The sequence below is a fragment of the Triturus cristatus genome, chromosome 10 (genome assembly GCF_964204655.1).
Source record: "Triturus cristatus chromosome 10, aTriCri1.1, whole genome shotgun sequence".
Classification (NCBI taxonomy): Eukaryota; Metazoa; Chordata; class Amphibia; order Caudata; family Salamandridae; genus Triturus; species Triturus cristatus.
In genome coordinates, this window is record NC_140593.1 from 311,605,724 (window position 1) to 311,622,084 (window position 16,361).

The following is a 16,361-nucleotide window of genomic DNA, read 5'->3' on the forward strand; positions in this document are numbered from 1 at the left end:
TTAGCACCGGTTAGCAGTGGTAAAATGCACAGTCATAAGGCTAACAAAAAGAATTCAGCGGGGAAAAAAAACTGGAATGCAAATACAAACAATGTGGGGGTGACCCTGCGTAGAGGGCCATGTCCAAAACGCTTTCTCGTTGGTGAAATGGAAGAAAGCGCAAGTATATCACCTTGTTGTGAGATAGGAATGCAGTGTGCGTTGCACATGATATCAAACTCATAAGTAACTTATTTTTCGGTTAACATCTTCAGCCCTCAGAGCCTTCTCAACCAGTATCGGTTCCAGTGACAAACAAAGGTCCATGCCACAACATTTCACTTCAGACTTGAATCGGCTTTCTAGATTCTGGCAGTGAGGTGCCACTTGTGATTTCTTTCTTTGCTAGAAATTTATTGTATGTCATTTATGATTGAATTCTCCCTTATTACGCTCATGAACTAATGTCTAGCCTTGTGAAATGCAGAATTTAAATACAACTTTAACACTCATCCTGGAAGGTGAAGGAATTTTCTTTGAGTATCTACTAAAAAAGGCTTGGACTCTGAAGTCACAGAGGAAGTCCTGTGTTTTTCGTGTGCATTTAGAAGAGACAATGTTAATATGATGTGAAGGCTTTAAGAGTAATGTTTTGAAGCATAACAATTCAACAGTGCAACAGTGCACAAGTTAAAGGGAGCACTTATAAAATTCACAAGAAAGTGCTGCAAGTATTTAATGATAAAGAGGGTATTTAGAATTGATTATTTAAGACTAGTTGTTTTAGAATATTTATGGTTAATGTGTAGGCATTCGTGCATGGATAGTGGAATGGGCCATACGTAGTTCCGGAGATTTTTCATTTGTATGTTTTCTCTATAATCTAATTCCAATTTCCCCCAATCAGTTTATTTGCCAATCTCATTAAGAAATATAAATACCAAAAATGACTCCTGCTCAATAGCATGTAGTGGTAGTGCTTTATGCTCTGCATGTCTCCTTGCACACGAAGTATGGAAGTAAAAGCTACACAATCACCACCTCTTGTCGACCCTAACAAAGGTGAAATGCAAGTAGCCTGGCTGTTTACCTGTGCTTTCATGTCATGTACGCACCTTGTAATTTTGTATTACTTATATCCAAGAGTACTTTAATATACAATACACTGTTGATTATCCACCACAAGGCATGTGGTAAGTACCATCTAAACATCTGCATAATCTACGATCTAGAATTGATATGCAGAAATGTGTTTACTATAAAAACAAATTCTGGTCATATAGAAGTTTTTCTTGTTAGCATAGTTGATTCACTGTTGCATGGAAGCAAATAATTTCTTTCTTTCATTAATAAACCTTTGTTTGATTTTTAGGATGAAATGCAGTACTGCAACAAATATCCCTATTGAAAATGTTTTAAAAAATGATCAACTGGAAGAAAGACTTTATAAAGTGAAAGTTTTACTACAGCAGCAGAAATGTACAAATATACCTACACGAACCATGCAAACATTTGAATCTGATGAACACCCCAGAGAAACATTGAACAGTGGTTTACAAAAGCCTGCACCAAATTCCGGAAGCTGTCCTCTTAATTGTCCTCATATGTTCCCTTCAGAAGTAGTGAATAAACCTGAAGTGTCTAAAACTGAAAACTATGATTCTGCAAATGGAATTATTGCAACATCTAATTGTTTAAAAGAACTAAATAGAGACAATGAATGTTACATGGAAACATTGCCGGATGTTTGTGACGATCATAATGTAACAAATGAAAGTAAACTGCTGTTAGATGAGAATCATTTAAAAGAAGGAGACACTAACCTACCTGGAGATAATTCTGTGTCTCTAGCTCAGGTAAAAGATTGTGCTGAAGCACACAAAAGAACTCCAAACCCTAGAGGAAGACTGTCAAAGCGTAAAGTTGATTGCTCCTTGAATACACCAGCGAAGTGTTGTAAAGTAGAAGGGTTTAATGATTGTACAGTGGAGAAAAAGTTTGATGGAGAAAATGTATCAATGACTGAAATTGGGAAACTCCCCATCGGATGTCCGACCAAAAATGTCTCCTTCCTTTTGGCATCAGAGGATGTAAAAAACTTAGATTGTGAATCAGTGGTTTGCAACCCCAGTAACCCTGAACTGGAAAATCAACACTTAAAAGACAGTTTCAAAGTTCATGATAGAGGGCTGGTTCTAAACCATTCCCCTCTGGACGGTGCCTCATTAATTTTCCCAGAAAACAATATCCAAAGACTCGCTTTTGCTACAGTGCTTCCTAAAATACCCAATGCATTTGTGTTAGGAACTCAGTTGAAAGATAATTTTACAATTCATGAAGAGAGCCAGATTCCGCAAAATGATTCTCTCAAAGATGCTTCATCTGGATTTCCAGCAACGTATTTGCACTTGTCAGGTTTTGGTCCCAATAGTAGTAAAACCAAAAATAATGTTGTTGGATTGCAGAATCTTCACTTGAAAGAAAAGTGCATAAATCTACAAAACATTCCTGTAAAAGAGTCTCAGTTTATTCTTAAGGCAAATGATTTTAAAACAGACTTTCATTCAGTGGCCCTTAAAAGTGCAAAGAGTCATGGACTGAAGAATTGCCCAATCAAAGAAAACAATTCATTTCATGAATTAGAACTTGATCTGCAGGAAACTCCTGTAAATACTGCTTCATTCTGCACTGCAGTGGATGTTTCTCCTAACTTGGAATTGGGGAATCAACAAATGAGTGAACAGTGTACAGTTCACGAAGTGGGACAGGATATTCAGGATAAGACTATGAATGGCAGCTCATTTATTTTGCAAGCAAATGATTTTAAAACTATTGATCCATCAGTCTGTAAAACCTTTAACAGCTTTGAGTTGGAAAATCACCGCATGAAAGAAGATTGTAGACTTAACCAATTGCGGGAGGATGTACCACCATCTCTTGTAAATGAACCTTCATGTCTGGTGGCAGCAAGCAATTTAAAAACATCAGGTGGTGATCCAGTGTTTGATAGTTTTTCTAGTAACTCTGAACTGGAAAATCACCAAACAAATGTACATTGTACTATTCATGAAATTCTAGTGGACCTGCAAAATCCTTCTCTGAACGATGGCTCATTTAGTTCTCCAGCAAAAAACATAGCTAAACGAGATGTTGATCCAGTAGTTATAAACATTCCCAATGACTGCAGATTAGAAAAGGACTTCATTAAAGACAATTGTGCATTTCATAGAATGGGGCCATATCTACAGACGTCCCCACTAATGGATGCTTCATTTATCATTCCAGTAAAAAATAAAAAGATAGACGTTGATTCAATTGGTGACACAATTCCTAACAATTTGGATATAGAGAATCACAAAAAGAAAGAAAATGGCAGAGTTCATAAAATTGAGCAAGAGCTACACAATTCTGATAAGGGTGATCTGCGCATTATTCCAGGGAAGGATTTACAAAATCTATACCTAGTGGTTGATAAAAGTTACAACTGCTTCATATTGGAGCAACAGAATTTCCAGATGTGTAATTCCCCTGTGAAAGATAATACATTTAACTTTCCAGCAATACATTTCCAAGCACCAGATATCGACTTGGTAATTCATAAAAGTGCTAAACAATCATTATTGGAAAATCTTAACCTGAAATACACTTGTCCAGTTCATGCAGAAGGTCCTATTTTACACAATTTTACAGAAAAGAATATCTCATTTAGTTCCCCCGCAAAGGATTTAAAAATGTCATGCCTTGAGAGTGTGGCTGGTGAAATGTCAAATAGCTTCACATTAGAAAATCAAAAATCAAAAGACAATTGCACAATTTATCAAATCAGGCAGGTTGCACCAAATTCACCCATGAAAGATACTTCATTTGTCTTGCCACAAAACATTTTGAAAACATCTGACTTGCATCCCTCATTTAATACAATTCTTACCAGCTTTGAGATGGAAAATCACCACTTAAAAGGAAATTGCACAATTCATGAGCTGGGAAAGCTTCTCCACGTTTCTCCTGTAACAGATGAACTATTTATTTTCAGAACAACAAGTTTAAAAGCTTTGGTTTCCGATTCAAAAGGTGCAATTACTCATTGTTTTTTGTTGAATAATTATCCATCGGGTGATGGTTGCACAAATCAAGAAACCGGACTCCTCCCACACAATTTTACTGGAAAGGAGCACATATTTGACATTAGTACTGATAACATGTCTCCTGGAAAAGTGCTTAGGAAGGTGAGAATGTCTTCAGGAAGGACTAAGAGAAAATATCAAATACATAATGTTGATTTTGGTTGTCAGCTTGCCAATGATATGTCTGCGCAACAAAAAGACTATAGTACCTTAGGTTTTTCTATAGAACACTGGCTAGAGTTGTTTAAGACCAGTGAAGCAGGTTCAGATTTTTTGGGGTTTGCAGTCTACTCTGAAAAAGGGGAAAGCTGCCCAAATGAGTGTGAGGTAGAGCATTGTTCATCATCTTCCTTAGAATATCTGTTAGAGTTGTTTCCGACAAGTGAATCCCAATCAACATTTTTAGGATTTTCAGTTTACTCTGAAAGAGAAGGGGCACACTGCTCAGATGTCTATTCGGAAGAGCAGACAAATGGTACTCCAGTAGATTTGTTTGATTTGTTTCAGACAAGTGAAGCACGTTCTGATTTTTTGGGCTTTATTTGCTCCTCTGAAATAGAGAGTACAAGTTGCTCAAATGATTATTGTGAAGAACAAAGCGCTAGCACCTCAGTAGAAAGTGTTTTAGAATCTTCTAATTTTCAGACAAGTGAACCTCATTCCGATTCTTTGGACTGCACAAGCTACACTGAAAAAGAAGTTGCAAATTGTCTAACCAGTTCTTGTGAAGAACATAGTACTAATACGGAAAGTTTATTGAAGGCGTTTCATACAAGTGAAACACAGTCAGAATTTTTTGGGTTTGTGAACTTGTCAGGACAGGAAGGCCCATGTTGTCCAAACGGTCCCATGAAAAATCAAGAATGCATTAATCCTTAGTCACTGTTTAAATGCATTATATGCTCTTTTTATATTTTTTATGCTTATAACAAATCTTCATTTTGTTTTTAAAAACCAACCCATGTGGGTTGTATTATTTTACTGTAAATATGTAAAGTGGTTTAAGTATTTTTTGTTTTTATTGCAATGGTTTTTATCAAAGTATAAACCTATGCTGGCCTCTAACTAAGAGGAATAAAATACTCTGGCATTTGTCTTTTGCATTTGTAATTTATGGTTTAGTTTGTGATAGTACATTATTTTTACTGATGAAAACAAGTAATTGTGGATATGTTTGTATTTAAAATTACTTGCTCAGTTAACGAATAGGGAAATACTATTTTGAGGCATACTTTCTTCCCTTAGATTTATAACTTTCTAAAGTAATGCTTCAGATCCTGAGTGAACTCTGTTACTGTGTGACTATTCAAGATTTCTAAGTGGCACATTCACCATGGCAACAATACCACAGACATCACTGCAAATAAGTTTATGAAACCTTCTCATCTTTTTTTCCTTCCTCAGAAACCATGCTTTCTCCCGCAACGTTTTTTTTTTCCAGTCTTCTGGGGATTGAAAAACAGCTTCATGCCGAACTTGACTGTGATGTGTGCAGCTTCTGCCTCCAAGTCCACCAGGAATAAGCAACAGAAAAGGTGACAAAGATCATAGATGCCCTTTCCCGCCTGGGTAGGAAAGGCCATTCTCTGTCTTTTTATTTGTGCTGTTCTTCATCCTGCAATACTGGTTTGCCTTTTTAGTGAGACTTAATTGAACAGCTATTTCAGAGAAAAAATATCACCTAAGCTATTTTTAGAGCCCTGGGGCTCTGCCTCCCCCATATGAAATTAAGAGAAAGGGTTCCCCAAGCAAACCCTATTTGAGAACAGGATATCTCTATCAAGAGTTTCTGAGGGATACTTCTAACTGCAGATTTCTCACCTTGTGAATACAACAGGTGCCAAAAAATCTGAAGAGTTTTTTCTCTGAAATTCCCTTGTATGCCAGTAGGTAATGTTGTTTGACTCCGCGTCCCTTCTAACCTGCAAGTGACATCTGAAGGAAACAGTTAGCTATAGATTCCTTACCTTAGAATTACCTCCAGGTGTCAGACTGGATCCAGAAAGTTTTTCGTCAGCAGTACCCCTGTGCGGCGAAAGGCGGCGTTGGTCGGTCGGCTTTGCGTCCATCGTTGGCATCGTGGTCGCTGGGATGACGTCGCGGTAGCTACATAGATGCCGCCCTCGCGCACTGACGTCAGTTCTTTCTTTTTCCACGCCAACCAGCGCAGCTCTGGAGAGAGCGGTACCTCCAGTCACTTTTTGACAGAATTATTTCTCGACTTTTGTCAACGCAGTTGTTGCTGAGTCGATCGACTCCTGGTGCACAAGAGATGCCTGGTTTCAAGGCTTGCGGTTCCTGTAGCCGACCAATGTCGGTGACAGATCCGCACCGCATGTGCCTGTTTTGCCTGGAGTGCGACCACGATCCCAAATCATGCTCCGACTGCCAGACCATGAATCCGAAGTCTTTGCAGGAGCGGTCCCAAAAGCTTCTCGAGGCCCGGCAGTCGGCTCTGCGCCGTTCGAGGGACTGGTCGCGTGGGAGGTCGAGGGACTGGTCGCAGAGCCACCACCACCAGTCTTCATAAAAGTCTTCGCACTCCTCAGATAAGTCGAAGCACAAGAAGAAGTCGAAGAAGCACTGTCGCTCTTCGCCTTCTCCCTGTCGGTCGGCTGGCGCGACGAGGGATGTGGATTGTGCCCCTCCCGAGGGATGTGGGTTGTGCCCCTCTGCATACTGAGCTGGAAGGGTAGAGTCAGAGTTTCCCTCCCTTCCCGAGACCCGGAGCGACCCTCTGCCCAGCATCGCCATATTTACAAAGCGATGCATGCCATCTTTGGGCAGCCTGACTCCGCCGGTGCGCCATTATGCCCTGTGGACTCTGCTAGGGACCCTAGGCTCTCGACGCCAGCGGCTACGGCCTCGGTACTACAGGGCCCCCTTGGATCCAGGCCTGGATCCGGATCGGCGCCGGTTGACCTTGTAACACCTCCCACGGCGCCAATTCCACTGGCATCCCGTCCGCAGACGATGCCGGTTGTGTCCCCAGCCGGCGTTGACCCCGGCCTCCACCTTGAGGTAGACACTGAGCTGGACCGGCGTCGACAGATGCCAGATCCGGTGCCGACGGGTACTTTGGTGCCCTTGTTCTACCCTGGCTTGTTTAGGCTAGATTGGCAGCCAGAAGAGGGTGAGGAGGACTGGGAGGGGTCTGGATACTCTTTAACTGACCAGTTGGGTAATGAAACGGACTGCAGAGAGGAACTGGGGGAAGCCAGTGGTCTGGATACCTCCCCAGACTTTGGCATGTTGTCTCCTCCTACCGTGGATACGGAGGAGGGAGCGTCTTATGCCATGGTTTTGCGTAGAGCGGCCAAGGCTCTCAACCTCGAGCTTTCTACGGTGGCAGTCAGGACTAACCTCCTGACAGAGGTGCTTCAACCGGCAGCGAGCTCTACGGAGCCCCTGCTACCATTTAATGAAGCCCTCACTGACATCCTTTTGGGCACCTGGTCCAGGCCCAACACGGGCTCCTGTGGATAGGATGCTTGCCCAACACCACCGCCCTGCCCCGGGCGACCCCACTTTCCTCTCCCAACATCCCACCCCTGAGAGCTTGCTGGTCCAAGCCTCCACCTCCAAAGGCGCATTCCCTAACGCACCACCTGATGGCGAATCCAAAAAGCTGGACCATCTTGGGAAGAAGATATTTTCTTCCTCCAGCTTGGGACTGCGGTCAGTAAACACTGCATGTCTGTTGGGCCGATACACCCACTACGTGTGGGGATACAGTGGCACAAGTGCTGCCTCAGTGCCCGGAGGAGGCCCAGGCTGTACTCTCCTGTGCAGTTGCCGAAGGGGGAGATGCAGCAAAGTTTACCATCCACTGTGGGCTGTATCCCGCCGACTCACTAGGCAGGACGATTTCCACGTTAGTAGCCCTTTGACGCTGCACCTGGTTGAGGTCGACTGGTTTTTCAGGGGGCGTCCATTCCACTCTTATAGACATGCCCTTTGATGGCCGTCGCATATTCGGCGACAAGGCAGACAACGTGCTGGAGCGCTTTAAGGATTCTCAGGCTACGGTGAGGTCCTTGGGCTTCTCCACCGCCCGCCCTGTGCAGTCTGCTTTTTGCTGCTACGGAAGGGGTGCCCCACCACGTCCCGCCCAGAGCCACATGCTGGTGCAAGCTGTTCAGCCCCTGCGCAGCTGGGGATGTGGAAACCACTGCCGTTGTTCTGGGGGCCAGCGGGCGGGCCTGTCCACCACAGCCCCCTCTGCAGCAGCCTCCATGCCCTCCTAGTCCGACCTTTCAGGGCCACCAATCGCCAGTGAGCGGCAGGATTCGCCATCCCCACCCCAACTGGACTTGCAGGACGCTTATTTTCACATCCCCGTCCTTTCGGTCCACCGGCGTTACCTGCGGGTCACAGTAGACAATGAGCAATTTCAGTTTTCCGTGCTCCCCTTTGGCCTTACCAGCGCCCCTTGGGTGTTCACGAAAGTGATGGCAGTGGTCGCAGCTCATCTGCGTAGGTCAGGGGTTCCAGTCTTCCCCTATCTCGACAACTGCCTGTCGAAGGAGGGCTCGCCCCAGGCTGTCGTCTCCTACCTCCAGAATACGGCCAACCTGCTGCATTTGCTGGGGTTCTCTATCAACGTGCCGAAGTCACACCTAACTCCCTCTCAGAAGCTCTTCTTCATCGGAGCGGTTCTGGACATGACGCAGTTTCGGGTCTATCCTCCCGAACAGCGAGTCTGGAATATTCGGGCTATGATTCTGATCTTTCAGCCTCTATTCCGGGTTTCGGTCAGGATGACCCTCAGGCTACTGGACCTGATGGCCTCCTGCATCCTGCTGGTGGACCATGCCAGATGGTATATGCGGGCTCTGCAGTGAAACCTGAAGTTCCAGTGGGCACAACATCAGTGGAACCTGTCCGATTGCATCCAGATCTCGGAGGGCACTGCACACCAGTTGCAGTGGTGGCTAACGAACCAGGGTTGGGTCGACGGCAGATCCCTCTCCCTTCCAAACAACTAGAGTTCACAGTGGTGATGGGGCGGCCACATGGGGGGAGACGAAGATCAGAGGCCTCTAGTCTCCGGCGGAGTCCGGGCTCCGCATCAACCTTCTGGAGCTTAGGGCGATTCGTCTTGCACTCAAAGCATTCCTCCCCTCTGTCTGGGGAAGAGTAGTACAGGTGTTCACAGACAACACCACCGCCATGTGGTACTGCAACAAACAAGGTGGGGTGGGGTTGTGGACCCTATGTCAAGAGGCCCTCCGCCTCTGGACATGGCTGGAACATCAGGGCATATTCCTGGTGGTTCAACACCTGACAGGTTCGCTGAACGCCAGGGCGTACGAACTCAGCTGCAGGTGCATGATGGATCACAAATGGCATCTTCACTCGGATGTGGTGCACGGTTTCTTTCAACAGTGGGGTGAGCCTTGGTTAGATCTATTCGCCACCGAAGAGAACACGCAATGTCAGAAATTCTGCACGGCGACGCTTTTCTAAACGAGTGGAGTTGCAGTCTTCTATACGCCTTTTCGCCTATACCACTTCTGCCCAGTGTGCTGATCAAGCGTGACTGGGCCCAAGTCATGCGTGCTTTGCAGTGGGCTCTGAAGGCTCATTCTGCTCAGAACTAAGAGAATGTTTCAGATTCTATGCAGGTGTCAAAGGAGACTGCTAAATATCTACTATGGTCGTTGATGGACCGCATTTGGACCAGCAGCAGACCCCCCTCTCTTTACCTCACCCAGAGCTAACGGTTGTGACAGATGTATAGAAGCAGTGTTGAAGAGGTCATCTTGGAAAGGTGGCACTTAGAGGACTCTGGTCCCCATCGGAAACCCGGTTCCCCATCAAGCTGTTAAGTTGCAGACGATTTGCTTTGCACTGAAGGCTTCACTCCGGTCCATCAAGGGTGAACAGGAGCAGGATCTTTCAGACATAAGCACTGCCATGCGGTATTGCAACAGCAGGGCAAGGTTGGGGTCTTGGGTCCTTTGCCAAGAGGCTCTACACCTGGAACTGTCGAAGTCCTCAGAGCATCTCTCTGGTCATAGAGCACCTAGCATGATCCCACGTGGTGACTATACTGAGATGTGGCACAAATCATCATCAATGAGCCGAACCTTGTCTCGATCTTTTCATTACCGCTGAGAGTGTGCAGTGTCAAAACATTTGCACATTGGAGTTTTCATTGCAATTCTATGTCCAGACCGGAGGCGAGGATTATGCTATTCTTTCTTCACTTTATTGAATAGCAGCCACTTTAAAGTAAAAAAAACTACTTTTCCCATGAACCATAGGGAATAACATCAAAACAATAGAGTGTCCACAGATAGTGGCCCATCCAGTGCACCAATCAGGAGTCCCCTGGGTGCTGATAGTCCTCTGTCCCTGACTATGCTTCCTCTTTCTTCGCTGCTTGCAGCCAAGATAAGTCCCCCCTTTTTTCCTTGTGTTGCATTGTTTATGAGAATATATGGGTATGCTTTATATATCTGAGCAGGTTATTGCTGTTTGAATTGTATGATCGCAGGCTTTGTTCTCGTTGACGTGGCTTGACAGCCTGCGGCGTTTGTGTTTGCCGTTGTCTCACAGCGCGTTGTCAGTGGCGCGCGCGCCATTTTTTTATACTAGACGCGCGTCGCCCGTGTTGATTATCAAAGGTGCTGTTTCAAACAGGGTTTTAATTTCAGTTGCGAGCCGCCGCTACTCGGCGCCTCGCTCCGGCCGTGAGAGTCTCCCTGCTCCCTAGCGGCCGTACCTCGGTGCTGGCTTGTGGTGTCTGCGAGACACCGCCAGAGGGCAGCTGACAGCGTCTCTGACGCGGCGCGCGCCTGGGATTCCGCGCATTCCTGAGCACGTTGGAACCCAGGCTGCATCGCCGCGTGAGCCTGGTCTGTGTCTGCCTTACACCCCTGACAAGGGTCTGTGCTTTTTGCCATTAGGCATTTGACTGCATGTCTTTTTCCTCACGCCCCCTTGAACGCCCTTTTTCACGGGTCTGTAGCTGCTATTAGGCAGCATTTGGCAGCTTTTCACTGCCTGGGGGTCTGTATATTGTAGGCCAATAACACTCTGTTGGCGGAGTCTGTAGTGCAGATTCGCTCTGCAGGGATCCATTTGCTGGCAGACTGCCCACTTACATATTTTTGCACCAGGGCTGTTTGAGTCCCAGGCTTTCGGGCCTTAAATTGCGAGCACTGCCCGCCCATATTATCGGCTGACACCCAGCCCCCCATTCTTAGAGATTTACCACCTCGATGTTTCTACTGCCCTAGTCATCACTGACCTGTTGTCTTACTTACCTTTCCATGGAGACCTATCAGGACGACGTCAAGACGATCAATGGGAAGGGCACCCTCTTGCGGCTCTTCCTTGGGATGATGACTTTTATGACGCGGTTGATGACTCCATACACAAGGCGGTAGAGCAGGCCATTACCCCTCGTGAGGAGCGGCTATCCTGGAAAATTGACCAGGCCTGCGAAAAGCTGGCCAGAGCCGCGCAGGCCTCGTCCAAAGGCCTTTTCCCCAGCGGTCCAGCCACAGACATACACAAACCACCGGCCAAACGTGCCAGGGATGCAGGGTGGATTCTGATGCATTCAGCCGTCTGAAACGAGCTTTTCTTGCCAGTTCTGTTCCGCCGGCAACCTCCTCTACTTCGGCAGACGGGGACCCTGGGGACGCGGACGCCTCTCCTGAACAGTCCCGCCCTTGGCTTCCTTCCAAGTCAGCGCCAGCCTCTAGCGAGCCAAACTTGTGTGCAGACATGCTGGACCCAGACTATGTCCTGCATCCGCGCTCCTCTGACTGGGCCCCCTCTAAGAGGGTCGCCCTGTATGTGGCCAGCAGGCTCCGCCGCCCTCTTGAGCCTACAGCTCGTAGTTGCCTTGGGGCAGAGTGACCCCATCCTTCCTTGGAGGGGAAGGTAGCTGCCACTCCTGAGATTGTCCCCAGAATGGCTACCTTTTTACAAAAATTTGTCAAAGACCCCAAGAAAGGCATCAACAGGCCCTGGCGCGCCTGTCAAGACAAATTACTGGATGTCTTGGGGCCCGCTACCAAAATCTTAGATATGGCCTTAGAGGCCAAGGTCTCGGGCTCTCTAATATCCCCCGAACACCTCGCTTCATAGGCCCAGCGTGTAGTGGTGTTCCTTGGGAACGCCAACTGCGCGCTTTCCACAGAACGGCGCAGGTCCCTTCTCATCAAAGTTGACCCCAAGCTTGGGGACCTGGCTGATACTGAAGCAGGCCCAGTCGCAAAGGGTGGCCTCTTTGGCGAACCCTTTATCAAGGAGCTAGGAAGGTTCGTTAACACCTTTACCTACCTAGATAGAGCTCAGACTTCCCATCAGGAAGGTGTTTCGCCCTCAGGTTTTCCGTGGGGCCGGGTGAGGTAGGGGCCGCTCGTCCGGCCGTCCAAATCCGCACAGAGGGCAAGGCTCCAATCAAGGACAATATCCGGATCAAGCCCGCTTTGGAAACTTTACCCCACCTGTGGACGCCGAGGCAAGAACAGAGGTGGCAGAGTAGGAGGCGGCTCCAATTCTTCTAGTGAGTGTTCTCCCTTCTTCCCTTCTAAAAGTGGGGGGCCAGCTGGTGCATTTTTTCCCAATGTAGACTTCCATCACGGGGGATGCCTGGGTTCTGTAGACAGTAAGGGGCTTTCACATAGAGTTTCAGGGGACTCCTTTGCAGCTCGTTCCTCCGCGCCCACTCTGTTTTTCCGAGGCAGACGCCGTTCTGGTCGACCAGGAGGTCCGTTCCCTTCTAGACAAATGGGCAATAGTAGAAACCCTTCCGCACCCCAGAGGTTTCTTCAGCAACCTCTTCCTCGTGGACAAAGTGGATGGGGGTCAGCGTCCGGTCATAAATTTGCGCGAATTCAACAAGTGGCTGGTTTACCGCCACTTCAAGATGGAGGGGATCCATCTTCTTCGCGATATTCTCCATCCGGGCGACTGGATGGTGCACCTCGACCTCAAGGACGCCTACTTAGCGATCCCCATCTTTTCCCCTCCCCGCCGGTTCCTGCAGTTCCCTTGGCGCAACAAAACTTACGAGTTCTCCACCCTTCCCTTCGGCCTGTCCTCCGCCCCCTGGTGTTTCACCAAGGTTTTGCGGCCAGCGATAGATCGCCTCCGGGCGTCGGGCATGAGACTCGTTGTCTATTTAGACGACATTCTGCTAATGGCGCAGGATCCTCGAACCCTTTCTCGTCACCTGCAAACTGCGGTGGATCTTCTTCAGAACCTAGGGTTCGTGATCAACGAAACCAAATCCACTCTGGTTCCGTCCCAAAGGGTAGTCTTTCTCGGTTTCTTAATAGATTCAGTGGAGTCTACTCTCAGCCTTCCCGCTCGCAAGATGACAAATTCGCCACGAGATTCGGAGGACTTTATCCCTGACTCAGATTTCCCTCAGACAATTAGTTCGGGTGGTGGGCCTTCTTTCGGCCTCCATTCAAGCTATCTTCCCAGGTCCGCTCCATTACAGGGCACTTCAACGACTCAAACCGGCGCACCTACACAAGGGCCACCCTTACTCCCACAAAGTGGGTCTGACCCCGGAAGCCAGGGAAGAGCTTCAGTGGTGGCTCTCCAACATGGAAGCCTGGAATGGTCGGGCCATTTTCGGGTCCGCGCCAGACATTATCGAGTCCGACGCGAGCAGATCCGGCTGGGGCGCGAAGTGTGGCGACTTCACCACGGGGGGTGTGTGGTCTCTGTCGGAGCAACAATTATACATCAACTGTCTGGAGCTTTTGGCAGGATCATTCGCGATCAAATGCTGGACCAAGGACTCGATTCACTCCTGCGTCCTTCTCAAGATGGACAATATCTCGGCCGTCCAATATATCAATCATCTGGGAGGCACTCGCTCAAGAGCTCTATCGGACCTGGCTGCGAATTTCTGGCAGTACTGCCTGGACCGTCTGATCTCCGTCACAGCGGAGTACCTGCCCGGGCAGGACAACCAAGTGGCAGACTTTCACTCGCGCCACTTCCACGATCTGAGTCTCTGGAAACTACACCCGGGAGTGTTCGCGGATCTCCAGAGTCTTTAGGGTCCCTTCTCGTTGGACCTCTTTGCCTCTCGCCTGGATCACCAGCTTCCCCCGTTCTACAGATGGAGGCTGGACCCTCTGGCGGAGCAGACTGACGCGTTCCTCCAGGACTGGTGGACCGAAACGGGCTATGCCTTTCCCCCGTTCGCGATGATAACTCGGGTCTCCACCCAGGTTTGATGCCAAGAAGCGAGCATTGTGCTAATTTCGCCGATCTGGAGGTCTCAAGTGTGGTTTCCGGTTCTTCTGGAACTTTCCTGGGATTCTCCAATCCTTCTTCCCCTCTTTCCAGCTCTTCTTCTCAATCCGGACGAGTGTCCTCACTCGTTGATAGAGCAGGGCTCCCTGGCTCTCATGGCATGGCGGATTACAGGAAAAGATGGGCGGTCACAGGCCTTTCGGGAGCGGCTGAGGGTTTCTTGTCCTAGGCCTGGGCAGACAGCACCCTCAAACGTTATCGGTCGACCTGGAGAAGGTGGTGTCGTTGGTGTCTGCGACGGAGTATCCATCCCGTGGCAGATGATGTGACCGCCATCTTGAATTTTCTGGCCTCCCTAGCAGAAGACGGTCTCGCTTACAAAACCATCAATACCTTCAGATCCGCAATTTCCGCTGGTCACGCTTTAGTTGATGGTTCACCTGTTGGAGAACATCCTTTAGTTTGTCGTCTCCTTCGGGGTATACGTCTCGCGCTTCCCCCGGATCCTCGTTACTCTCAATTGTGGGATGTCAACAGGGTGTTGAACCTATTCCAATCCTGGCAACCGAATAGATTCCTCTCCAGGAAGGAACTGTCAGCGAAGCTCTCCATGTTACTGTGTCTGATCTCCTGCAGACGGGTTTCGGACGTCAGGGCTCTGGACGTGTCCGGTAGAATGTTCTCCCCCTCCGGTGTAACGTTCACCATACGTAGATGCACTAACCCCGCTTTTCCGGACTCCCCGAAATTGTGTAGTTGCGTGTCTCAAAGCTTATGAGGAGATGACAGAGGAATTCAGGCCTCCTGGGGAACGCCAGTTGCTCATAGCGCTCAAAAAGCCCCACAAGGCGGTGTCTTCCCCCACGATTGCCCATTGGGTTCGATGGATAATGCAAGAAGCAGGCATCTATGTACAAGCGTTTGGTGCTCATTCTACTAGAGGAGCTATAGCCTCTAAAGCTTTTACCCTGGGAGCTCGTCTAGAAGACATTCTGAATGCTGCGGATTGGTCTTCAGACTCTACCTTTAAACGGTTTTACTTCAAACCGGTGGTTGACATGGCTCATTTTGTTGTGAGCAAGCTTTAAACGAGCATAATCCTCGCTTCCGGTCCTGACATAGAATGAAAAATGTCCTAGCTAACGTAACGGAAAGTTTCAATTCTATTAAGGACTCTGAGGCGAGGATTATCCCACCCAGGGTACAACTTTGTTGATTACTTTCCCTCCCTCGTATTGGAGTAAGTACGTTGTTTAAGTACTGTTGTTTTGTTGTGATTTTGCTGTATTGTGATTATATACATGCTTTGATGTCTTCTCTCCTCAGGGCTGAACCTTAGCCATTACTGTCGCTCACGCTTTCTTTTAATTTCCAGGGGTCTCAAGCAAACAAGACTCCTGATGCAAATTTACTGGCTGACCGAGCGACGAAAGAGGAAGCATGGTCAGGGACAGATGACTATCAGCACCCTGGGGACTCCTGATTGGTGCCCTGGATGGGACACTCTATCTGTGGACCCTCTATTGTTTTGATGTTATTCCCTATTGTTCATGGGAAAAGTAGTTTTTTTACTTTAAAGTGGCTGCTATTCAATAAAGTGAAGAAAGAATAGCATAATCCTCGCCTCCGAGTCCTTAATAGAATTGAAATTTTCTGTTACGTTAGCTAGGAAATTTTCATTCTCCCTCTGAAATGCTTTTCGGCTGAAATATAGCTAGGGACTAATATAGGATATTCCACCTCCATCTCGTATGCCCAAAGTTGTGAACAAGAACAATCTTGTCAAGGTAATCGTAGTGACTCTTGAATGGGCTAGAAGATTGTGGGGCCTTGTATATTTGGCCATGAGCATCTGTCCTCTGATCCAGCTATGTATTCAGTAGTATTATCTGTATGTTGTAGGTGTTCTTTTTTGCATATTCAGCCCCTGCAAGCCCAGTTAGCTGAAGACCTTCTTTTATCCTTTCACTTGCCTAACCAGGATTTGCTGTGGCCACAGTTTAAAGTTTTTAAGGAAGG

General features: G+C 47.5%; 1 protein-coding gene across 4 annotated transcripts in view; it reads left to right on the top strand.

The window, feature by feature from the left end:
• Positions 1-15,959, top strand: part of DBF4 (DBF4-CDC7 kinase regulatory subunit) — a 157,747-nt gene extending 141,788 nt beyond the window's left edge. For 3 of the 4 annotated variants that reach the window (XM_085631321.1, XM_085631318.1, XM_085631320.1), the window contains exon 12: positions 1,352-5,217. In XM_085631321.1, the coding sequence (XP_085487447.1) occupies positions 1,352-4,982 (3,631 nt within the window). In that variant the 3' untranslated portion in view covers positions 4,983-5,217. Of the gene's footprint in view, positions 1-1,351; positions 5,218-5,507; positions 5,639-15,717 lie in introns of those variants that run through there. The other variant, XM_085631322.1, reaches the window with a different exon arrangement.
• Positions 15,960-16,361: the final 402 nt, after the last annotated feature.